Raw genomic sequence first — 25417 nt, forward strand, 5'->3', positions numbered from 1 at the left:
AAAACTGCCTCAGAAGGTGTGACCAATGCCTCAGAATACATGAAGTGCCTTGAATATTGTGAACTTCCTTGGGAAAGGTGAAAGTACAAAAAAATCATAATGCAACCAGATAAAAAATAAGGGCTATGCCATGCCACAAACTGTTCCATTCATCAATGAAAATTTTACTAGGGCTACCCCTATGAAAGGAGGGGTAACAGACCCCATCCACATGAACAACTGCTTGCATAGGAAAGATGGCCCACTTGCATGGTTGAGATGGTCCACAAGGAACAAAACATGTCTCTAGGGGATTTGAACCTTTGTGGGGGTATGAAACTCCTCTGCTTCACCATTGAACCAGGGGTAATGCATCAATATTAGCTGCTTATGCATCAATTACTCTCTTCTGGTGGGTAATGTTTTGGCCTCTAATGATCTCAAATAATGTAAAAGAAGCTCTATTATTAATTTATTTTTGAAATCACCTGATTGACTTTAATTTCTTTGAAATTTTGTATTTATGTAACATGTTTGGTACCTAAACTTTAATTTTTTTTCAAATGCTTGTTTATCACAGTTAACTAATTTTTTGATGTTTTTTCTTTGCCATGTATAAACACAGTGGCCTTTTAGCTTTGCCTTGAAGCTAGAGAGCAAATTCTCCAGCCTGTACAGGTTACCTGCTGGACAGTGAGCAATATCCAGCTTATGGCAGAGAGTGCCCAAGTTCATATGTGTATCCAATTAAGGCTGGGTATTCACTCCTCAAAAAAGTATTCAACCAAGTTAGCCTTCTGTTGGTTCTTTCGTTTACTACTTGCTCTGGAGTCTGAAGATAATAGTTAATAGCTGCAAAAAGTGTAGAAGGCTTTTGAGACCTTTGTTCTACTTATAGCATAATGTAGTGTCTCAATGAACTATGAAACACAGTAAAACAGACCAGTGCAAAGCCTTTTTGAAACATACTTATATGCCCATGCCTGAGTTTACCACAAACTAGATAAAACCCTTAGATAAAAGAACCATGCAATAACTGAAGTCAGGTTACTGCATAACTCTTCTATTTATTGCTAAATATATTTTTCAAACCTAGGTGTTATACTCTAGGAGGGAATAATTTTGTGCCAAGCATCTTAAGTTTCCCTGTTTAATGTCAATTTTCCCACAAAGAATTTACTCTCTCTCAATTCTTGTTGTGAGTTTGATGTTCCTTTGGGAACTTCATTCTATGACTTTACAATTCCTTCTTTATAAGTTCTTTTTGGTTTCCTTAGGAACCCTGTGGCCTTGGAAAAGTTTGTAAAGAAGGGAATATCTACTGCAAACTCACCTTTGGATGTGGCAGAAGCAAGTGATGCTGTAATAACCATGCTACCTTCATCACCAGAAGTAAGTTGTCTTCTTTATTTGCAAATTCTTTCTGTTTGAGTATGACGTCAGAACTTATGAATTGATATAACCAAGTAAAAACAAGAAGTTAGGGGCGTAGTTTACATTATTCCTGAAGTTAAATTCCTTGTTCAATTGATGGAAAATACAGCAACTACCATCTAAGAAAAACCTCTCATAGATAGTCCCTTCTATGATAAAAGCTGTGAAAGTTCTACACACAACTGTAGTTACTGCGTGCTAGGAGCAACTCATGACATCTCATAGAGAGGCTCTGCTGTGATAAAAACTTTCAAAACTTTTATTCACAACTGTAGTTACTGCATTCCAGAAGCAACTAAGGTTGTCTCTTCCATTCTTAGTGTCATCAGAAAATGTAAGTTTTTAATTTCCTTTTCAAGTTATTTAAACAGAGTCAAAACTTATTGATTGTTGTGACGAAGTAGAAGAAGGATTCCAGTCTGAATGATGGAACAGACTAAGGGTACCTGCTTAGGTACCTGTTAGAATGAAATTTGTCGAAATTGAAAATTGTTGATAACAGCAAATTTTCACTCATATACTTTCAAATGTGATCTAAGTTGTTTTCTTCCATATATGGTATATACCAAGTTTATTTGGTTTTTAACGTTCTTATCATGCTATTCAATCTTAAATTTTGTAGGAAAGGACAGGTGGAAGAACACTACCTGCCAGTTCAAGTTGGTTATTTTGATTGTATCCAAACTGGGATGCATAGTTTAATGCATACACATAGTATCATTGGTGTAACCTGTATCGTTGACTTTACAAAGAAATACACATAGTATCGTTGGTGCAACCTGTATCGTTGACTTTACAAAGAAATTATCTTTCTGTCTTTGTTATCTCAAATAGTCCAGTCACTTCAGTTCAATCTTCAATTTTGATGGGTTTTGCATGCAAAAGCTTTGATCTGTGATAAAACTTTTGAGAAACTAAATCAGATGAGTTTTTACTTAAATAACAAATGCAAAAGCATTTTTGCAAGGTAAGTAATAATTTACATGTTCCTTTGTTAGCATGTAGGTTATGGATGTGTACATGGGATCAGAGGGTTTGTTGAGCAAAGGAAATACTGTCAAACCATGGCTTCTGGTAGATACATCAACAGTGGATCCCCAAACTTCCAGAAAAATTGCAGAAAGAGTTTCTGACTGCATTTTAGCAGCAAAGACATGTATGTACTCTGCACAGAAATCCTGTTTTTCTCAGTATATTTCAATTTTTGATTTCATTTTTTCCATATTATATATAATTTTGAAAGTGGTGGCTTCTATAAGTATAAAATAAGTAGAATAGTCAAATGTAAATCATAGATGCAAGCTAAGAAACCGGATTTGTTCCTCAGACCTCACATGTCACAAATCAGGTGAATCAGACACGATTCAGTGGGACACGTGTCCTCTGGATCGTGTCCGAGCGTGTCCCATTGGGACACAAACATGAACTGATTTGACACAAACATGTCCCGCTTATGTGACCTCCGCACCGCCATAGAAGGCCGATTTGGGCCATTCTAACATCTCAATACTCATTCTGTCTTGCTGTGGGTTTGCTGTGGGTGTGTGAGAGAGAAGGGCAAAGGGTGTGGGAGCATTTTGGAGGCGATTCAAACAACAGGTAAGTGCATTTTGTCTCTATTTCTTTTGCATTTTTATTACAGCAGTTTGCATGTGCATTTTTTCTTTATTTTTTTACAGCATTCATGGCTTAATCAAGGGCAGCAGGGAAGGGGCAAAGGAAGGGAAAGAATGTCCCCATTGGAGATGCCCCTCCTCTTCCAATTTCATCAGGGTTTGCAAGTGTTCCCTCTATTGGAAGTGGGGCTGCAACAACAACTTCAAATGTTGAGGGAAGACAACAAACTCAAGATAACAAATACCCCTTGTGAAAATATGTCACAAGAGAGCAAGGGCCAGGTGACAAGATGAAGGGAGGAGGCAATGTTGCTTGGAAATGCATGTACATAGATGTCTTTAACTAAGAGGAAATAAATGGAAAAAGAGGCCATCGTTGGTATGGCAAAGGTGGCTGCAACATCTAAAAAAAACAAGAATGATGACCCCCTTCCATTCTTGAGGAAAAGCAACAACAAATTTCCATTTGAGAGTTCTGGTGGGGGACAAGCAGCAAAAAGAAAGGCAATGGCGCTTGGTCCAGTGGACAACATTTTTCAGAAAGAGAAACGAGAAGAGCTTGATCTCACCATTGCATTTTTTTCTATCAAAACTTCATATCCTTTAATGTTGCACACTCACCTTTATTTATTGAGATATGCCGAGCTCTAACTCAAGGGGCTTCATCAGGGTATGTGCCTCCTAGGTCAGAGAAGCTTAGAACCACATTGTTGACGAAGGTAAAGAAAGAGGTGGACAAAATGCTTGAGCCTATTAAATCAGCATGGCCAACATCTGGGGTTAGCATTGTTTCTGATGGATGGACAGATCCAACACGACACCCACAAATCAACTTCATGGTGTCTTCCTTGAATGGTCCAATTTTCTTGAAATCAGTGGATGCACTTGGACAATACAAGGATGCACAATATATGGGTGAGTTGTTTATTAAAGTTATTGAGGATGTAGGTGTTGATTCTTGTGTGAAAAACATTACAGATAATGCCCCTCTTTGCAAGGCTGCTGGCTTGATTGTGGAAGCTAAATATCCACAAGTATTTTGGACACCTTGCATTGTCCATTCTTTGAATTTAGCACTTAAATCTATTGCTTTTGATGTGCTTTGGATTGGAAGCATTATTGAGGATGCACGACATATCCACAACTTTGTACAAAATCATACAAATGCCCTCACTATCTACAAGGAGTACACCAATCTATCATTGTTGAAGATTGTGGATACACGGTTTTCCTTTTCATTCATCATGTTGAAGAGGTTGAGGGAGGTCAAGACCGCTCTTGGGGCCATGGTTATTTCAGAGTTTTGGTCTTTTTGGAGAAAGACAGATCAAGCAGCCTCAAAAAGAGTGAAGGACACAGTGTTAGATGATGCTTGGTGGGAGAGGGTAGATCTACTTATTCAGATCATGGACCCTATCATTTCTTTGCTTCGATTTGCAGATATAGACCAACCCATCCTAGGAGAGGTTTATGAGGGATGGGATTCCATGATTGAGTCTGTGAGGAGCATTATTTTACAGAGTGAGTGCCCCGAGTATGAGACATCATCAGAGGCCTTCTTCACCACCATACAGGATATTCTTGTCAGCAAATGGGACAAGAATTGCGCTCTTTTACATTGTTTGGCTCACTCATTGAACCCAAAATACTACAACCATGAGTGGCTGAATGGTGGACCTTCCCGCAGATTTCCTCTTCACAGGGATGGTGAAATTTCATAGGGAAGGAAAGATGCATTGAGGCGGATTTGTCAGGATAGAGCATCCCTTGATGAGGTGGAGGATGCCTTTGCAAAGTATTGATTTCTGGTAGCATCGGATGTGCTCTAAGCCTCAAAATTTGCAAGGAGGCTAGGACACATGTATTCCAGAATACCCAGAAATTGTTTTGGGAAATTCCACCTGGAGACAGTGTTATTAAAATAATTAATTATTTTTAATGGATGCCTAAGTCTAAACTCAGGAAATTAAAATAATTAAAGGGTATTAATAAAACTGGGTGTGAATCTTCGAGAAAAAGACGAAGATTGAGTCAATATGAACTGAGCCATTGATTAGAATTTAATCTGGGTCGTTGATTATTCAACGAGAAGATTATAAGGACTTCAATGGGCATTTGGAAAACACACTAGGTGTGAAAATTTGGAAGACCCAAATTTCTACTGCGGCAACCGATTAAGTATCTTCTATTTGTTAAATTACTGAACAAATTATTTACTGGATCCTACAACAAATACCGAAACTAATACACTGCAGCCTTCACCAATTAAATTAAATGCGGAAACAAGAAACTGAGCAAGAAAGAAATACGCAACACATGACACTGTTATTTTTGGACAAATGTTCCTAGAAAAACCCAATGCGGGAAAACCGGTGCAACAATTGAGGGTTTTAATTATTATGCACTAGTAAATCTGAGAATAATTCGTTGGATGCCCAACTGGCTATCTGATATAGAGAGAAACTGGCAAAAAGGTTAGTGAGAGAAATCTCACACTATTCTAGGAGTTTCGATTCTGATCAGGGGCTTGTTGACTGGTCCCACACTGCCTTTGCACAACTTCTGTGTCAACCCTGCACATAACTGCGTCACTTTGGCTGGGCTTTGTGTCAATCCCTCTGGTAACCTCCCGCTGACTGGAAGTTCAATCTCCAGGCCTTCTGGTCTCACATCTCGACTTCCTGCACTGAATCTTGTCTCTCCTGGCTAGAATTTGAACTCTCTCTGAAGCTTTGCGCTGCCTCTGCGTGGTACTGCGTTGCCTCATTGAACTGCTCTTTGCCTTCTCTACCTTGCACTCCCTGGATCTAGAAAGCTTCCTCTAGTCTACTATCCCTGCCCCTCACTACAAGAAATCATCTTGATTGATTCTCTAGCAATTGTTGCACTACCCTCTCTCAGAAATTCGATCTCTTGATCTCTGTCCGATGTATTTTCCGAATGCCCATAGAAGTCCTTCTTATAATCCTCTAGTTGAGTAATCAACGACCCAGATTAGATTCTAATCAATGGCTTAGATCATTTGGACTCGATCTCCATCTACTTCTAGAAGTTTCACCCTCAGTTTGATTAATACCCTTTAATTATTTTAAGTTCCTAGGTTTAGACTTAGACACCCATTAAAATTAATTAATTATTTTAATAAAACTATCTCCAGGTGGAATTTCCCAAAACGATTTCTGGGTATTGTGGAATGCATGTGTCCTATCCTCCCTGCAAATTTGAGGTTTAGAGCACATCCGATTCTACCATAAATCAACACTCCCTCTTAGCGAGGAATGTGCTCTAGTAGTGCAACCTACTGAAGCATCACCCAGACTCTGTAGCATCTCCCTATGCACTGCTGATGTCTAACATCCCTGCCCATCAACTACTGCGCAAATGCTGCATCTGTACTCCAACCCTCATAAGTTTTGCATCTGTGCTGCTGCTGGCACTGCCACTGCCACTGCCAATATTGCATCTGCACTACAACCTTCTCCAACTGTTGTTGCTACTGCATCAACAATGGAAAAGCATCCAAAATTACTGAATAGGTGTTCAGCATGATGCATCTGTTGTTGGAGTTTTGACTGCTTCTAGTCTCTACGCTGAACCTCTGAAGCCTCTGCGCTGTTGCTGACTCTGCACTGCTGCCAATTCTACTTTGCGTTGCTTAGTCTCTGGTGCTCCTAGCCACTGCAACTGTCACTTTGGCATACCTTTGCACCAACCAACACTGGTCCATCTTACTACTTCTGATCTAGGCTCCCATAGCAAGGTATTGATCCGAGAGGTGTACTCCTCAAGGATCCTGCCCATCTGTAGTTCTTTCGAACTACAGTACCAGATCACCCCACCTCTCCCCTGGAGGTATCTGGGCAACCATGGCAAACTCCTCCTCCTCGATCTTTGCGGATGCAGCCTTCGGATCATGCTTCTTGTCCTTGTCCTTCTTCTTGAGAAGACACTGTGTAGCATAGTGACCAAATTCACCACACTGAAACAATTTAAGAATTTGATCTTCGAGACATCCTTCTTCCGCCTCCGCTGCTCCTACTGCCCCTTAGATGCAAGGGTTGGATTTTCTGAGCTGCATTTTCTTCCTCCTCTTTGGGCTTTGTCCGACTGTTGGTGCTTCTATCAAGTTTGCACTTGACTAAGTCTCTCCTCATCTCTTCTTGCTGAAGAGCGGCCCACTTTCCTTCCCAATTCGTCAATCTCTCTCTGCCCAGGATACTCTAGACACAAACACTTGCCATTCTTCTGAGACTGAATACAGTGCCAACCTCACCATCTCTGTAGGTTGAGGTGTTGACCCCACAACTGCCAACGAGTCTCGAATTTCCTAAAGCCTTGTTAGGAATGGATCAATGCGTTCCCCCTTCTACATCTGCGTGGATCTCATCTTCTGCTCCAAGTACATCTTCTGCTGCTCGGAAAATCCTTCGTATAGTGCAGCCAATGCTTCCCACATCTGTCGAGCAGTATCCTTACTGACAATGTGACACACTACGTGGTCTCTCTCACTCCGTCGAGGATCAATCGCTTAGCCTTTGCCATCTCACCCTTGTACTTTTTAAGCAGATCTAGATCCGCGAGTACTAATACCACACTGACGACATATGCTTTGAGAACATGTTCATGTAGAAGGCAGGAGATCCTAGCCTTCCAGATGACATAGTTGGATGCACCATCCAACCGATCCTGATCTCTTAACCCACTAGCTTCCATCTCTGCCAATGAAATGTTGAACTGCCTCCTCCAACACTAGGCTAGCCTACGCACTCCTTGCTGGAGTTAGTAGATATGCTTCTCTCTTTTGCTACTCAACGATAGAGAAATCGAATTCCATGTCTAGGAATTCTCTGAGGAAGAAATTCCCCCAACAATGTCTCCTTCTTCCTTTTGACGCTTTTCTGCCCCAGCAACTGCTACAGAAAACTACGTCTCACCAGAAAACTGCTCTACACTGCTCCCTTTGACACTGGCAAACTTTGATCTGGAAATCTTTCTCTGTTGACTCACTTAGACAGATATTTTCCCACGAAAATTTTGCCCTCCTGGCCTAGACTGCGCAATCCCTCCGAGGATTTGATTTGCTGCCTATGTAGCACTTCGACTTCTCTCCTTTTCAGCGCTGGGCTCTTCCGGCTCTGCTCTCTTGCTTCACCTGCCCTCTGATACCATGTGAAAATTTGGAAGACCCAAATTTCTACTGCAGCAACTGATTAAGTATCTTCTATTTGTTAAATTACTGAACAAATTATTTACTGCATCCTACAACAAATACCGAAACTAATACACTATAGCCTTCACCAATTAAATTAAATGCAGAAACAAGAAACTGAGCAAGAAATAAATACACAACACATGACACCGTTATTTTTGGACAAATATCCTTGGAAAAACCCAATGCGGGAAAACCGATGTAGCAGCTGAGGGTTTTAATTATTATGCAGTAGTAAATATGAGTACAATTCGTTGGATGCCCAACTGGCTATCTGATACAAAGAGAAATTGGCAAAAAGGCTAGTGAGAGAAATCTCACACTGTTCTGGGAGATTCGAATCTGATCAGGGGCTCGCTGATTGGCCTTACGCTATGAAAATTCCTAAACTAAATCCCTACTGTAGCAACGGATGATATTTCTCCTACTTGTTAGATTTACGTGAACAAGTTATTTGCAATTTCCTACGACAAATATTGAAATACATACGCTGCAACCTTCACTTAATTAATTTATATGTGGAAACAAGAGACTGAGTAAGAAATAAAATACAACACAATAACACCATTAGTTTTGGACAAATGTCCCCGGAAAAATCCAATGCGAGAAAACTGGTGCAGCAAATCTGAGTGTTTTATTATTATGCAGTAGTAAAATCTAAATACATCTCTGGAAGCCTTCCTGACATTCCAGTTATAGAAAATAAACCCGACAGAGAGATTTGTGAGATTAACTCACACTATCACTAGTAATCTTGTCTGATCTACCCCCTAGAAAGATTGCCCCTAGCTTTTCTGGTTGCCTTTACATTGCCTCTGCATCAGCCCAGTGTCAAGCTCTCCGGGGACAACGTCAATCCTTTGGCTGGTCGATTTGTTGTCCAAGTGATTCGACTTTTGACTCTCGGTCTCACACCCAGGCTCCTGGCTTTTAAAACTTGAATTCCTTCTGCAAATTTCGGACTCCCTCTTGGCTTTTGCGCTACCTCTATGTGGCTCTACGTCAGCCCCTTTGGCTCAACGTTGCCACTACTAGATCTCTCTCTGCCTTCTTTGCTGAGTATCCTCCCACTGTTAAAGATTTCCCTTCGGATACTATCCCTGCCCCTCATTGCAAAAGCTCACTTTGAATCTCTCCCCGGTAAATGCTTTGCTTAAGAAATTTGATCTTCTGAACTCTCTTGGTGTGTCTTCCAAATAACCCTCAAGCTTCCTAAATAATCTTCTCGTTGACATTCAACGACCCAGATTAGAAGCTAATCAATGGCTAAGATCATTTCTGCTTGATCCTTGTCTTCTTCTAAAAGTTACACCCACGGTTTATATTAATAACTTTTAATTATTTTATTTTCCCAAGTTTAGACTTAGGGTCTCATTAAAAATAATTAATTATTTTAATAAAACTATTTCTAGGTGAAATTTCCCAAAATGATTTCTGGGTTCTTTGGAATACATGTGCCTAAGCCTCCCTGCAAAATTTGAGACTAAGAGAACATCTGATGCTACCAAAAATCAACGCTCCCTCTTAGCAAGGAATGTGCTCTAACAATGCCTCCTACTGAAGCATCACTCTGTTCTATAACATTTCCTTCTACGTTGCTAATGTTGTCCACCAACCACTGTGCAAATGTTGCATTTGTACTGTTGTTGACCCTGCCACTATCAATACTGCATCCATACTGCAACTCCCTCTCAAGTGCTGCATCTGTGCTGCAGCTAGCACTGCCACTACCAACTGCCACTGCACTGCAAATTGTTGTTGCTACTCCATCAACAACGGAAAAACATCCCAAATTACTGAACTAACCGTGTTCAGTATGAGACCACGTGAATGTTGAAGCCTGACTACTGCTAGTCTCTGCGTTGACCCTCTGAATCTACTGCGCTGCTACTAACTACTGCTCTGTGTCATCTGCACTGCTGCCAACTCTGCTCTGCACTGTTCAGTCTTTGGTGCTCCTAGCCATTGCAACTATCTCTTTGACACGCCTCTGCATCATCTGAAACTAGTCCATCCTGCTACTTCTGATCTGGGCTCCCGTAGCAAGGAATTGATCCAAGAGGTGGGCTCCTTAAGGATCCTGCCCATCTGTAGCTCTTTCGAACTACAACTCCAAATCAGCCCACCTCCCTCCTAGAGGTATCTCGGCTGTCATGGCAAACTCCTCTTCCTCGATCTTCGCGGGCACAACCTTTGGATCGTGCTTCTCATCTTTGTCCTTCTTCTTGAGAGGACATTGAGTTGTGTAGTGACCCATCTCACCACACCTGAAGCACTTTATCTTTGAGACGTCCTTCTTACATCTCTGCTGCTCCTACTGTGCCTTCGATGCAAGGGCTGCATTATCCTCCTCCTCCTTGGGCTTCAACCCACTATTGCTGCTTCCGTCAAGCTTGTACTTGACCAAGTCTCTCCTCAGCTCCTCTTGCTTAAGAGTTGCCCACATCTCATCACAATTCGACAAAGCCGCCTTGCCCATAATACTCTGGACAAAGACTTGCCACTCATCTGAGACATAATTGAGGGTCAGTCTAACCAACTCTGAGTCTTGAGGTGTAGACCCCACAATAGATAACTCATGACGAGTCTCTTGAAACTTCGTGAGGAATGGATCCACACGCTCCCCCTTCTGCATCTGAGCAGATCTCAACTTCTACTCTAAGTACATCTTCTGCTGCTCGGAAGATCCCTGATATATTGTACACAATGCGTCCCACATCCCCTTAGCAGTCCCTGTTGAAGTTTCTAAGTTTACTTAGTTTAGAAACCCTTCATGCACTTTTTCTGATTTATTCCTACCTACTTGTTGTTTTTCTTTAACAAGTTATTTACAAAATAAATATTGAAAATAAACACCAGTGCATGCTCAACATATTACAGATCAACAACTAAAAGAAACAATAACAAACACACCACATGACCCATTATTTTTGGACCGATGTCCCCAGAAAAACCCAATGCGGGAAAACTGGTGCAACTATCTGAGGGTTTTCTTATTAAGCAATATCAGAGTACAATCTGGGTGCCAAAACTGGCCTACCCAACAGAGAATTTCCTTAGCAGCTATACCTCACAGTTTGAGAGAAAACTTCTGGCTGAAACCCTGGAAAACCCTTCCGGCAGCTCCTCAGCACAACACTGCCTTGCAACCCTAACATCTGCCCAAACTGGACTGCGTTAGCCCCTATTTGTCTCACGATGGCATTGCGTCAGCCTTTCTAGGCCTGCGTCAGCCCCAGGAGGCCCTGTGTCAGCTCTGGGAGCCTCTGCGTCAGTTGCGCTGGCCCCTCTGGTGCTCTGTGTCAGTTGCGCTGGCCCCTCTGGTGCTCTGCGCAGCACTTGGCTGCCTCTGCGTGGCCCTTGCTGGCTCTGTGTCACCCTCCTTGGCTGCTACGCTACTCTCCCGGCGCAATCTTTGCCTTCTCTGTTTCTCTGTACTCAATGCCCCTCAGCTGCTTTCCCGATCACTGATTCTATCTCTCTTAGCAAACCCCGCTCTAGAGAATAGAATGACTGATCATCTGGTGTACTCTCTAAGTGACCCTCAAGCCTCCTCTTATACTTTTCCTGTTGACATCTCAACAACCGAGATTAAGTCCCTAATCAACGGCTAAGATTAGATCTGGCTTGATCCATGTCTTTTGGACCATTCTAACATAGATTCATATTAATACACATTAATATTTTATTTCCCTAATTTTAGACTTAGGGACTCCATTAAAAATATTAATTATTTTAATAGCTCCTGATCTGTTTAGAATCTGCCCAAACCCTTTCTGGGTATTGGAGATCTCATGTGCCCCAAACTCTCCACCACAATTCGTGACTAGAGCACATCCGATGCTACCCCAAATCAACACTCCCCCTTAGCGAGGATTGTGCTCTAGCAATACTCACTGAGTATTACTCTTATCATTCGGCATCGATACTTGTGCTGATGCTAGGCCTTCCTGCCCACCATCCTCTGCATTGCTGCCTCCTGTACTGCTGCCCATGGTTCTGCCACAACAACAGTTGCATCTGTATGAAAACTCCCTCTGCATCCGTACCGTTGCTGGTCCTTTCTCCCAGTACTGCATCCACACTGCACCTCCTCTCATCATGCTGCCTATTGTTGCACCGCAACTCAGTTACTGAGAAGTAAGTAACTGATCTCCCAACTGAACTCCCCGTTGGGCTAGAAACACTCACTGATTCTAAAGCTCCCTCTGCCGCTGACAAGTGCTCCCTCTCTTTGACCTCTTCGCTGTTGCAACAACTCCCTGCATCTCGCACTGTTGCACACCTCTCTATGCCTTCCTGCACTAGTGCAACACTCCTGTGCCTCTCGCACTGTTGCAGCCTGCTAGCTTTGCGCTGTCTCGGGACTCTTGCATTGTAGCTCTCTTTGCCGCTCCATCTGCATCCGTCTCTACCCACCCAGCCAGTCCTGCTACTCCTCGTTGGGGCTCCTGTAGCAAGGTCTAATCCAAGAGGTTGGGTACCTCGAGGATCCTGCCCCTCATCGCTTGTAGTCCATCTGACTACAGCTTGATGTCTCCCCACTTTCGCTTAAGTGGCACGTGTGCACTCATGGCACAGTCATCGTCTGTCAAAACTTCCTTCTTTGCCCGTGCTGGCACTGCCTTAGTCTCGGAAGACTCTCCCTTACTCTTCTTCCTTGGGCACTGGGCCACATAATGACCTATCTCCCCACAGTGGAAGCACTTGATCTTGGAGAGATCCTTCTTCTTCTGCTTCTCCTGCTTTCCCTCAGATGCTAGGGCCACATCCTCCTCCTCCTGCTTGACTTTGATCCCTTTGCTGCTGCTACCTGTCTTTGATTGCCATTTGAAGTCTTCCTGGTGAAAAGCTGCCCACATCTCGTCCCAAGGTAGGAGAGTCCCTCTGCCCAAGATGCTCTAGACAAACACTTCCCACTCTTCTGAGACAGCATTTAGGGTTGTCCTTACCATAAGCTCCTGATCTAGTGTCGCTCCTATAGCAGTCAACTGGTCTCGGATCTCATTCAGTCCTTCGAGGAAGGAGTCAATCGTTTGACCCTTCTTCATCTGATACGACCTCATCTGGTTCTCGAGCAACATTCTTCTCTGCATAGAAGTATGCTGGTACAGGTTCTTGAGAGCCTCCCACATCTCAACTGCCGTTTCCTTCTCAGCTATATGTGGTACCACATGATCCTTGACCCCATCAAGGATAATGCACTTGGCCCTCTCCATCGCCTCCTAGTACTTGTCATTATCATTGGGGTTGATTGGGATAGCTATAACCTTCAAGGCAAAGTTATTGACACGATTCCTGTCAAGCACTGATAAGATTCTAGCCTTCCAAACTGTGAAGTTCAATGCTTCGTCTAGTCTATCCTGGTCTCTTACCCCGTGTAGTGCCATGACGCTCCTCTACTTCCCTCCTGGAAGTTCTTTGTCCGACTCCTCTGAGTCTCTACTTCCCGTCTGGAAGTTCTCTTCTGGACTTCCTTTGAGTCCTGATTTCCCTCCTGGAAATCCTTCTGCCGCTTGTCGAGATGCCCCCTACTCTAATCGTCTTGTGCAATTGCACTGCTGATCCAGGTTCCTCGGCTGGAAACCCTCGGTAACAACTCCTCTGGCCCTCCTCTATCAAGTACTGTTCTGACTACAGTACCTCACCAGCTCCACTCTGCAATATTTCTGCAGCCTTCTAGACTCTGGCAACTGCCTCTCTGTGAACTGCATCAGCCCCTCTCTGCCTCACGCTGGCTCTGCGTCACCCCAAATGGGTCTGCTTCAGCCCTAGGATGCCCTGCGTTAGTCTTTTGGCCCTCTGCGTCATCAATGTTGGCCTCTCTGAGGCTTTGCGTAGCTCCCGGCTTCTTCTACGTGGCTCTGGCTGGCTCTGTGTCACACTTCTTGGCTTCTGCGCTACTAGAAACAACTTTTGTCATTCGGGACAACTGTTTTATGCTGCTATTGCTCTGCTTGGCTGATGTCTTTTAGTCCTCCTATGATCTGCAATCACGCTCCGATACCATGTTGAAGTTTCTAAGTTTACTTAGTTTAGAAACCCTTCATGCACTTTTTCTGATTTATTCCTACCTACTTCTTGTTTTTCTTTAACAATTTATTTACAAAGTAAATATTGAAAATAAACACTAGTGCATGCTCATCATATTACTGATCAACAACTAAAAGAAACAAGGACAAACACACCACATGACACCATTATTTTTGGACCAATGTCCCCGGAAAAATCCAATGCTGGAAAACCGGTGCAGCTATCTGAGGGTTTTCTTATTAAGAAATATCAGAGTACAATTTGGGTGCCGAAACTGGCCTACCCAACAGAGAATTTCCTTAGCAGCTATACCTCACAGTTTGAGAGAAATCTCCTGGCTGAAACCCCGGAAAACCCTTTCGGCAGCTCCTCAGCACAAAACTTCTTTGCAACCCTAGCTTCTACCCAAATTGGACTGTGTCATCCCCTCTTTGTCTCACGCTGGCCTTGCGTCAGCCTTTCTAGGCCCGCGTCAGCTCTGGGAGCCTTTGCGTTAGCTGCACTGGCCCCTCTGGTGCTCTGCACAGCACTTGGCTGCCTCTGTGTGGTCCTGCGTGAGCCCTTGCTGGCTCTGCGTCACCCTCCTTGGCTGCTGCGCTACTCTCCCGACACAATCTCTGCCTTCTCTGTTTCTCTGTACTCAATGCCCCTCAGCTGCTCTCCCAATCACTGATTCTCTCTCTTAGAAAGCCCTGCTCTAGAGAATAGGATGACTGATCATCTGGTGTACTCTCTAAGTGACTCTCAAGCCTCCTCTTATACTTTTCCTGTTGACTTCTCAACGGCCGAGATTAAACCCCTAATCAACGGCTAAGATTAGATCTGGCTTGATCCATGTCTTTTGGACCATTCTAACACATATTTATATTAATACACATTAATATTTTATTTTCCCAAGTTTAGACTTAGGGACTCCATTAAAAATATTAATTATTTTAATATCTCCTGATCTGTTTAGAATTTGTCCAAACCCTTTCTCGGTATTGGAGATTTCATGTGCCCTAACCTTTTCACCACATTCGTGGCTAGAGCACATCCGATGCTACCCCAAATCAACAATCCCTCTGCTAGTGATGTGACATACCACATGATCCTTCACTCTGTCGAGGATCATTCTTTTCGCCTTTGCCATTTCAGCTCGGTACTTCTTTAGTGGATCTGGATCTATTGGTTCAACCACCACGCTGTCGACATATGTCTTGAGGGCATGCTCATCTAGAAGGAATGACATTCTAGCCTTCCAGATGACATAGTTGGATGCTCTGTCCAACCTATCCTGATCCCTCAAGCCACTGGTTTCCATCTCTGCCACAAATAGAATGTCGAACGACCTTCTGTCTCCTCTCTGGATTTCATACGCTGCAACCTGTCCCGGTACACCATTAGATACTCCCGGCTACGACTATGCCATCCTGTATTGACCTGTGTCCCACTTGTGTCACTGCACCTGTCACTCCCTGCATGTACTCAATGTGATGTGAGGCACTCCCACTCCACAGCGTAGTCCAACATACTACAACACGCCCCCATGCGTCTCCATGCCCATCTGCAGACCATTGCTCACACGCTAGATGCTCCTACCCATCCCTAGATGCTCCTACACAGATTCTGTCCAAAACTCTAGTGTGAATATGAGAATGGGGGTGAATCCAATCACTAGATCCGCCATCTCGCTAATACCATGATCGACCCTATCCATGGCATGGTAGGGATTCCCACCTGGGTCCCAACGATGATCCAACCCTCGAGCCCCTCTGGCAAACCACAACCCCTGCTGAACTATGCTCCAGATCATGGATGTATCCAAAAACCTAGTCAGCCCTTTCAGGTACCTACTCAATATCTTTTGCCACCCAACCCCATGAGAGGGATCAAATGCAAGAGTTCCCGAGTACATAGCAAGTCCATCATGCGAGTGTTGCGCCCTATGCAATTCATGTCGCTTCGTCTCACTGGCCCGGTCATCATATATGTGTCTAGGTAACGCAACCAGTCTCTCTCCAACATGCAGAGGTAACCTAACAATACTGCAGGCCCCATCTACGTAAGCCTGAAGAGAGTTACTATCTGGAAGGACTGCAACTCTGCTGGCTGCCTGCGCATCTATTTGCTCCCTGTCGATTGCAGGTCCAACAAATGATTGCCCATCCCGCTCTACCATGGGTTCAACATGAGTCCCAAGATGTCCCTCCACAAGTAGCTCATCGAGCATAAGATCCTCATCTAGCTCATGCTCCTCAAGGTGCTCTCCATAATGCAGTAGGTAGTTGTCGTCTGAGAACTCTGTCACGGATTTGGGTGCCTCTGTGCCCATCAACACCTCACTAATGGATGTGTCTCCCAGCTCCTCCCTAATCTGCTGTGGGTTGCCATCACCTGAAAATCCGGACACAGTCCAGGACACCACATCAATGGATACCTCAACAACAAATGGCACCTCATCAACGACAGACACCACATCATCAAATGGCTCTATGGGTGTATGCTTCCAATATCTCCATCAATGTGTCAACTGGTTCTATCAAAAAGGTCTCCAACAATGGTGACTCTTGCGCCACATTGGGTATATCGATGTGCTCCTCATGACCCTGCGTACCCTCGACCTCCTCCTCAAGCCCTTGATGTCTAAAACCAAGTCTCAACCTGCAAAATCATCTTCTAGACTCACCCTCTAACTGTCCTTGGCCAACCTGCTCATTTTAAGGAGATCTGGTGCCCTAATTCTGTCGGCTTTTCTCACATGGTGTAGATCGTTGTACTCCAGTCTCCCACGGCTTGTGCACCTCTAGTGTCTCTACTGTAAGGACAAGGATGGATCTGGTCTGACACCTTCCTCAACTGAGCCAACCTCTCATCGTTCCAGTGGATTCCACCCCAGAATTCCTTCATGCTGAATCTCCCTTGAGCCATGGGTGGTGTATGGTGTAACCCGTCACTGTGCATACATGCCCAAATCTCCCATGACCTTACTAGTTACCCACAACTGTGCCAATATGATGCTCTGATACCACTGTAATGTTCCAAAAAAGAAATAATAGTGCTAACAAGCAAAATACACATATGACATAGAATAATTCATACAACAATTAAACACCCATAAAATTGCACGAGAACTACGTCAAATTGAGCCATTTTATTATCAAAGGAGAGTACAATGCATGGAATGTGTGCACTTGGCTTTCCAAATAAAGCTAGACAATCCCAGGTGAGAAAAATGTTGCTCGGGTGCAAAGGAACCCTTGTTTGAGCGTCCAAAAGTGCTGAGAAAATTCCGCTAAATTAATATTGAGCTCTCCACCAAAAACCCAGAAAAACCCAGAAAGGGTTTGACCTATCTCCAAGCCAAAGTCGAACCCACAAAATGGTGCAAATTCCCTAGCTAACTAGCAATTCGCCCTGTTCTAAGAATTAGAATTTTAGGCCCGAATATAGCTTGAAAAAGTTTGAAAGTTTAGCCACGGACTCGTCTCAGAAAGCCTACAAAAACCTATAAATGGTTTGGCCGAATTTTGACCTTCCAAAATCGACCCCGACAAAGCCCTACGCCCTCCAAAAATTTTGAAACACACTAATTGTAAATACTACAGCAAAATCCTCCCCAAACACTTCGGAAAGGTAACAATCGCCTCCACCAATACTTCCCTTATTTTTCCCGGCAAGGAACAACTCCAATGATTGAGTCTCCACCACCCACGTGTGCCCAATCTTTGCCCTTTCCGTTGGCCCCAGGAACTGTGAAATCATCGCTGAAGAAAGCTATCACCTTCAGCACAAAAACTCACCCAAGTGAGCAAAAAATCACCAAAGCTTCTCTCCTGGAATTTCTCCCGACAACAGCAGCTCTGAAGAATGCAAAGGACCTCAACTCAATTTCCCCACTGCGTCCTCCAGAAATACGTACTACCGGAAAAACTCTAAATGAAAATTCTGGAATTCACATTGAAGCTCACCTCCAGAAGATTATGGAAGAACCTCTCTAGGGTGGCACTCGAAGTCCCCCAAAAAAAGGGTGAGTTCTCCGCTCGGACAACTCGTGCTAAACAGCAAGTGACTCGGCTAAGTAGCTCGAGCAACTAAGAAATTTGATATGCCAAAGATGTCAAATGAAGAGAGTTGCCTCCTTTTTATAGATTTTGTGGAGTCTTTTTCTCTCCTTTTTCCCTCCTTCGTGGGTCCCTCACTAAGCCTTCGATTTTCCCTCTCATGCATTTCGAACCATTGGCTTAGGGAGTGTGTATTTCCTTGTGTGGGTGGCCCCACATGCTACTAACAAAATCCCAAAGTAACTTACTTATAACTCCTAAGATTTCTAATAAAAATGAAATGGGCCTCATCACCTCCATAATTGGCCCCAAAATGTAGAAATTAATCTTGTTCCAAACTAATTTAGAAAGGGACATTACAGTCCTCCCCTCGCAAATGTTGCTTGTCCTCAAGCAACTTCAATGTTGGATGCTCAAGTATGTGCTCGCCCTCCCAAGTAGCATCCTCATCTAGCGAGCTCCTCCATTGCACCAAATGTTGCTTGTCGTCAAGCAGTGCCTGAACAAGCACCCTCTTTGACTCTGGATCCCCACTGTCTCTGCAAACTTCACCAGGGTCCCAAATATGCCATTGGATCATCCTTGATCATTGTACTATCCTATAGTTAAGGAGTTCCTCGATACCAGGATCCCAAGCCAACCTGATCAATGTGAAGCACCCCTTGCTCCATGTGTTATCTTGCCAGATAGGGGTGTCAGAACCCCTTTGTTTATTGCCAATGAGTAGAGCATCCTGACGATGTAAAACTCCGTCCAAATCCTCATGAAGATGCCCTACCGAATAGTCCACCCCATGCACTATGATTGTGGGCCCCTGAAGATACAACTCAATCCCCATGCGAATGAAGCCTCTCTTGTATGAGATCCTCTTGAAATCCTCTTGCTCTCCATATTGCCATGCTGATGAAGTTTCCCATGCCATCAGTGAATCACGGAAACTCGGTGGAAAATCTAGATGACCCTCTCCTGTAGAGACAAACTCACCCCTATGGTAGCTGAACCGCTAAGTACTGTGATTATAGGGCCCCATGCCCAGCGTAGCAAGAAACTATCCTGTTGACCCCGCGACACCTTGGTCATCACTAATTGTCTAGCATGCTTGTACCATAACCTCCTCTCTCATAACTCTTGGCCACAATCTATGCGATGATCGAGGTTAGGACCAAATTGCCAAAGCGCCTCAATAGTGGTAGCGCCTATCGCCCCATGGTTGGCCCCTATCCTGAGCAACAATCTGCCTCGCCCTATGGTGAGGACTATGGTGACTCCCCTTCTGTCTACCTGTGAATGAATCAATTTGCCTGTTATTCTGACTAGGCTCACTGAGGAGTGGAGTATCCCACCAATCCACTGGATCCCATAACCATACTGGAGGTCCACAACCCCAAATCCTCTCTACCTGTTGCTGTGTTATGTTGGTGGTTGTTGGGACCCCTCTGTGCCCCATCTCTGTCTCCTGTAGGTATCCAATAGGTAGACACCGAGCATCAAGAACCTGTGTCGCAAATAACCAACTCCTCTGCTCCTGCCAAATCACACAACAAGATCTGTTATTCCAGCTCTTGATGATGTGCTCAGGTACTGCCGGAAGCCTTGGCATCATCCTACTGACAAGGACTACCATCCCCTGCACCTCATTCTCCCTCAACGCCTCGAGCTCTCCAGCTGACAAAGTAACACACAACTCCCTCTGAGTCGCCTCCCCAAGTGTGAGCCCAGGGTGGAACATATGCTACGTCGACAATCAACCACACCATCCCTAAGCCTATATTTGTCAACTCGTGCACCTACCAAGTGTCCCAAATGGAGAGTCTCCTCCCTGCTCATGACACAAGGTGTCTCATCCAACTGCCTAGGGTGAGCCTCTCAAGCCTTGTTGCTTGAATGGAGAGTATCAAGGGGCAACAAACAAACACTCTGCAACTGTCAACAACACCGGAGGAGGATGGGTATGATCAAGAGTCCACTGGAATGCTCAAGAGAAATCCTATAGACAACCCCCTCTTTGTCTCGGATCTACTGATAACCCCCTTGAAGCCCTGTCTCCACTAAACATGGTGTCCCCAGATGCTCAACAATGTCCTCATCAATCCTAGGTGGGCTGCATCCAATGGTACACGTAGTGCCCCTGTCCATAAGTCTCCTGGGAGGCAACGCTCCAAGCTCCTGCTGCAACGCATCATCTTCCACTACATACCACCCAGTATCGCCACACTCATCGACATGCCACTGTATGCCACAACCTGTCCTGGTACACCACTGGATACTCTCGTCTACGACTATACCATCATGTACCGACCTGTGTCATTGCACCTGTAACTCCCCACATTTACTGAGTGCGATGTGAGGCACTCCCACTCCACAACGCAGTCCAACATACTACAACACATCCCCATGCGTCTCCATGCCCATCTGTAGACCACTGCTCCACACTAGATGCTCCTACCCATCCCTGGATGTGATGGCCTACTGTTGTGTCCATATGCGTTGGCCCGCACCTGACCTGTGTCATCAACTCCACTGTCGCATCACCATGCTCTCTGATGAGGGGATCTCCCCTCCAAATCCTCCCTAAGGGGCCCAAGGAGTGAATCTCTCTAGACACTAGTAGTGATGCCACTACTACTCTACTCCTTGGTGTCCTCTGTGCCCTACACAAGTGTGAGGAATCCCCAACTCCATATAAGGCACTCTTTGGTGGTCTGCCAATGCCACCTCCTCTGACAAATTCCTACCAAGGTACACTTATCATCCTATGCCCTCACATACGACCAACACGCCGAGACAACTCATGGAGTCTGCCCACTCCTCTGTCTGCTCAACTTGACACGGTTGCTGTCCAAAACTCTAGTGGGAATATGAGAATGGGGGTGAGTCCAATCACTGGATCCGCCATCCTGCTAATACCATGACCGACCCTATCCATGGAGTGGTTGGGAGTCCCACCTGGGTCCCAACAATGATCTAGACCTCGAGCCCCTTGTGAAAATTCCACAAGAGGAACCCCTACTGCAACAAACTGATGTTACTTCTCCTACTTGTTAATCCATACAAGTTATTTACTATGTGCTACGACCAATATTGAAGCAAGTACTACTGCAGCCTTCACTTAATTAAATTATAAGCGGAAACAAGAAACTGAGTAGGAAAGAAAATACAACACAATGGACACCATTATTTTTGGGCAAAAGTCCCCGGAAAAACCCAATGCGGGAAAACCGGTGTAGCAGTTCTGAGGGTTTATTATTATTAAGTAGTAGCAAATTTTGAATACATCTCAGAATACCTCTTAGGTTATTCAATTATAGAGAGAGAAATTCTAACAAAAATAATTGTGAGGTTACCTCACACTATCAATGGAAACCCTGGCTGATCCGGCCCCAAAATGATTACCGCCAACTTTTTTGGCTGCCTCTACGCAATATCTGCGTCAACCTAGCGTCAAGCTCTTTGGGGATAGCGTCAATCCTCTGGCTGGTCGATTTTCTGCCCAAGAGATTCGATTTCTGCCTCCCGGTCCCACACCCCGACTCCTGACTTCTGAATTCGAATTCCCTCTGCAAATTCGGACTCCCTCTTGGCTTTTGTGCTGCCTCTGCGTGGCTCTGCGTCAACCCCTCTGGCTCAGCATTGCCATTGCTGGATTACTCTCTGCCTCTCTCTGCTGATGATTCTCTGGCTGAGAAAATCACTCTCTTCGGAAGCTATCCCTGCCCCTCTACTGCAAGAAATCTCCTCAATCGAATTTTCCTCCTGAGAACTTCTCACTTCAGAAAATCGATTTCTTGATCTCTCTTGGTGTATTTTCCAAATGACCCTCAAGCCCCTTCTTATATCTTCCTGTTGGACAACCAACGACCTAGATTAACTCCTAATCAAAGGCTTAGATCGTTTTGACTTGATCTCCATCTTTTTCTAGAAGTTACACCCACAATTAGATTAATACCCATTAATATTTTAATTTTCCTAAGTTTAGACTTAGGAACTCCATTAAAAATATTAATTATTTTAATATAATCGTCTCTGGGTGGAATTTCCCAAAACGGTTTTTGGGTTCTTTGGAATGCATGTGCCCAAGCCTCCCTACAAAATTTGAGGCCTAGAGCACATCCGATGCTACCCCAAATCAACACTCCCTCTTAGCGAGTGCACATCCAATGATACCCCAAATTTGAGGCCTAGATGCTACCCCAAATCAACACTCCCTCTTAGGAATGTGCTCTAGCAATATACTCTTGCTGCATACTGCTCTGACTCTGAAGCATCATCCTCTGCGTTGTTGATGTCTGACATGTTGTCCACCAACTACTACGCTGTTGCTGCAACTGTACTGTTGTCTTTGACATTGCCACTACGAATGCTACATTTGTACTACAACTCCCTCTCAAATGCTACATCTGCTATACTGCTAGCATTGCCACTGCCACTGCATCCGTACTGCAACTTAGTTGCTGAGAGAAGCAACTGAAAAACATCCAAAATTACTGAACTAATTGTGTTCAGTATGAGACCACATTAGTGCTGGAACTGATTGCTGGTAGTCTCTGCGCTGACCCTCTCAATCTACTGCGTTGATTCTAACTTCTGCTCTGTGCCATTTGCACTGTTGTCAACTGTGCTCTGCGCTGCTCAGACTCTGGCGCTCCTAGCCACTGCAGCTGTTTCCCTGACACTCCTCAGCACCATCCGACACTAGTCCATCCTACTACTGCATGTGAAAAATTATGCTGCAGTGATTGATTTATTTCTCCTACTAACTTACAATAATAAGTTATTTACCAATGCTTCAGTAAATATCAAAATAAATTCAGTTGCAAACTTCACAAATTATGAACTAAGAAAAGCAAGAGAAACACCAACACATGAACAATCACATTGACACACTTGTTTTTGGACAATAATGCCCGGAAAAACGCAATGCAGGAAAACCGGTGCAACAGATCTGAGGGTTTCTATTATTGGCATAAAATTTCTGAATACAATATCAATGCCCGAGAGAAATGGCTATCCACTCAGAGAAGATAACTGATAGAAAAGTAGTGAGAATTTTCTCACATTGAATTTGGAGCTTTTGCACTGGCCCCAGCTCCTGGATGACCCACTACATAGTCTCTGCGTGAGCCTACGCAGTCACTGTGTGGCTTTTGTGTGGAGACTCCCTTTGACTGCGTCACCCTTGCTGCTGCTGCGTCTGTTGCTAAGAAATCGAGATTTCATTTGTCAATCACCCACAATGATTCCTAACACTGATCTCATCTATCCCCCAACAGTTTTGCATCAACCTCCTCCATTTGCTACATTGTCCCTCCTTGGCACTGTGCTGCCTCTCTGATCCTTCACTGTCTTCTCTGAAGTATATTCATTGGAACTGGAAATCACTTCCTTCCAGTACTGCCTCTGATCCTCACTGCTTGATCACTTGTTCGAATTCCTTAGCCAACCCTGCCCTAGGAATATCGAACTCACTGATCAACTCTCTGTGTATTTTCAAATGAACCCCAAGCCTCCTTCTTATACTTTTCTTGTTGAGACTTCAACGGCAGAGATTAAGTCTTTAATCAACGGCTAAGATTTAAAACTTGACTTGATCCGCTTCCTAGAACATTCTCACCCATATTTTGATTAATACCCATTAATACTTTAATTTTCCTAAGTTTAGACTTAGGAACCCCATTAAAAATATTAATTATTTTAATAAAATACAATTTGGGTGGAATTTCACCAGGGGTTCTTTAGAACTCATGTGCCTTAGCCTCCCCACCAATTTTCATGGCTAGAGCACATCCGATGCTACCAAAAACTAACACTCCCTCTTAGCGAGGAATATGCTCTAGCAACAATGTCCAACTGCATGTTGCTCTGTCTTTGAAGTATCTCTTTTCTGGACTGTCACTGCCACCAACATTGTTCTGCTGCTACTACTATACTGCTACCCATGAAACTGCCACTGCCACTGTTGCATCTGTACTACAACTCCTGTTGGAATGGGATCCCTAGGGTAAATTTTAGTAAATTTTGTAATTTCTTTTTTGTAAAGATGTAATGTCTCCGCAAAATGTGGAAGCGGAGCGCGAAGATAGTCAGAGTCAAAGGGGATTTAGTCCCTTAGGTGGGTAGGTGATAGGAAGGTTTTGAGACCCGCCCATGTCCGCGGACCATGGTATTTTAAAAGCAAGGTTATAAATAGAAGAGTCATAGCGAGTCTAAGGGATCATCGAATAGAGAAATATCTTTGTAAGAGCAAGTAAGCTAAGGCAGGAAATCTCTGTTTCCTGTACTTAGGCGAAGGGAAGGCTCCTGTAGCTAAGTGTGCGGAGACCTTGGTAAGTCCGCAGGCTGAGTGTGCGGGCCCCTGCAGCTGAGTGCGCAAAGAAAAGGAGTCTGTGCTTGAATGATCATATGTAATAAAGATAGTTTTGAGCCAATTCTTGTGCATCTGTGTAATATTTCTTACCTCTGCAAGTTTCTGTATTTTCGCTCTGTAATGCAATTTATCTGAATTAATGCTTATCTTGTGTGTGAAAGTGCTAGATCTGTACTGTTTATACATGTTATGAATACTTAAAGGCCTCTGCGAAGGTCTGAAGCTGTTTAAAGTAAATTACTGTGATTATCTGTTTCGGAAGGGTTAGGGTTCATGCAGATAGAAATAAGCCCTAGGAACCACAGGGACCTATCAGACAGGCCTCTGGATGCAAAAACCTGATTCTGTCATCCCCCAATACTACTTCGGATGAGGATGTAGCCTGCGCTACGCGGGTTGTTGCCGAAAGGGCCAGCAGTTTAGGGTTTTGTTGGTTGGCACAACTAATGTTGAACCTGGGTCAGGCCCCATCAAGCCGGTGGAGGAATCAGATTGGGTAAGTCCTACGGTAGTTCAGGAGAAAAAACAACAAGATGAAATCCGGATATGCGTAGATCTAAGGAAGCTCAATGATGTGTGCGTTCCAGTGTTTTACGAAACGGCCGAGTTGAAACCGAAACGGCCGTTTTGGACCGTTTCAATAGCCAGCTCAATGACCCGGCCCATGACCCGGCTCGGCTGACCGAGTCAGCTATGACTCGGCCGAGTCATCCAATGACTCGGCCGAGTCATAGCTGAC

At 44.2% G+C, this 25417-nt stretch overlaps 1 protein-coding gene across 2 annotated transcripts in view; it reads left to right on the plus strand.

The window, feature by feature from the left end:
- LOC149178850 (6-phosphogluconate dehydrogenase family protein) overlaps positions 1–25417 on the plus strand; it is a 433139-nt gene that overhangs the window by 114580 nt on the left and 293142 nt on the right. For both annotated transcript variants that reach the window (XM_089420463.1, XM_089420464.1), the window contains exons 4-5: positions 1257–1371; positions 2419–2569. In XM_089420463.1, coding sequence (XP_089276589.1) covers positions 1257–1371; positions 2419–2569 — 266 coding nt within the window. The remainder of the gene's footprint in view (positions 1–1256; positions 1372–2418; positions 2570–25417) is intronic.

Source organism: Pinus tabuliformis, chromosome 4_1, assembly GCF_031772625.1.
Source record: "Pinus tabuliformis cultivar Carrire ecotype Pingquan chromosome 4_1, CPIR1, whole genome shotgun sequence".
NCBI lineage: Eukaryota > Viridiplantae > Streptophyta > Pinopsida > Pinales > Pinaceae > Pinus > Pinus tabuliformis.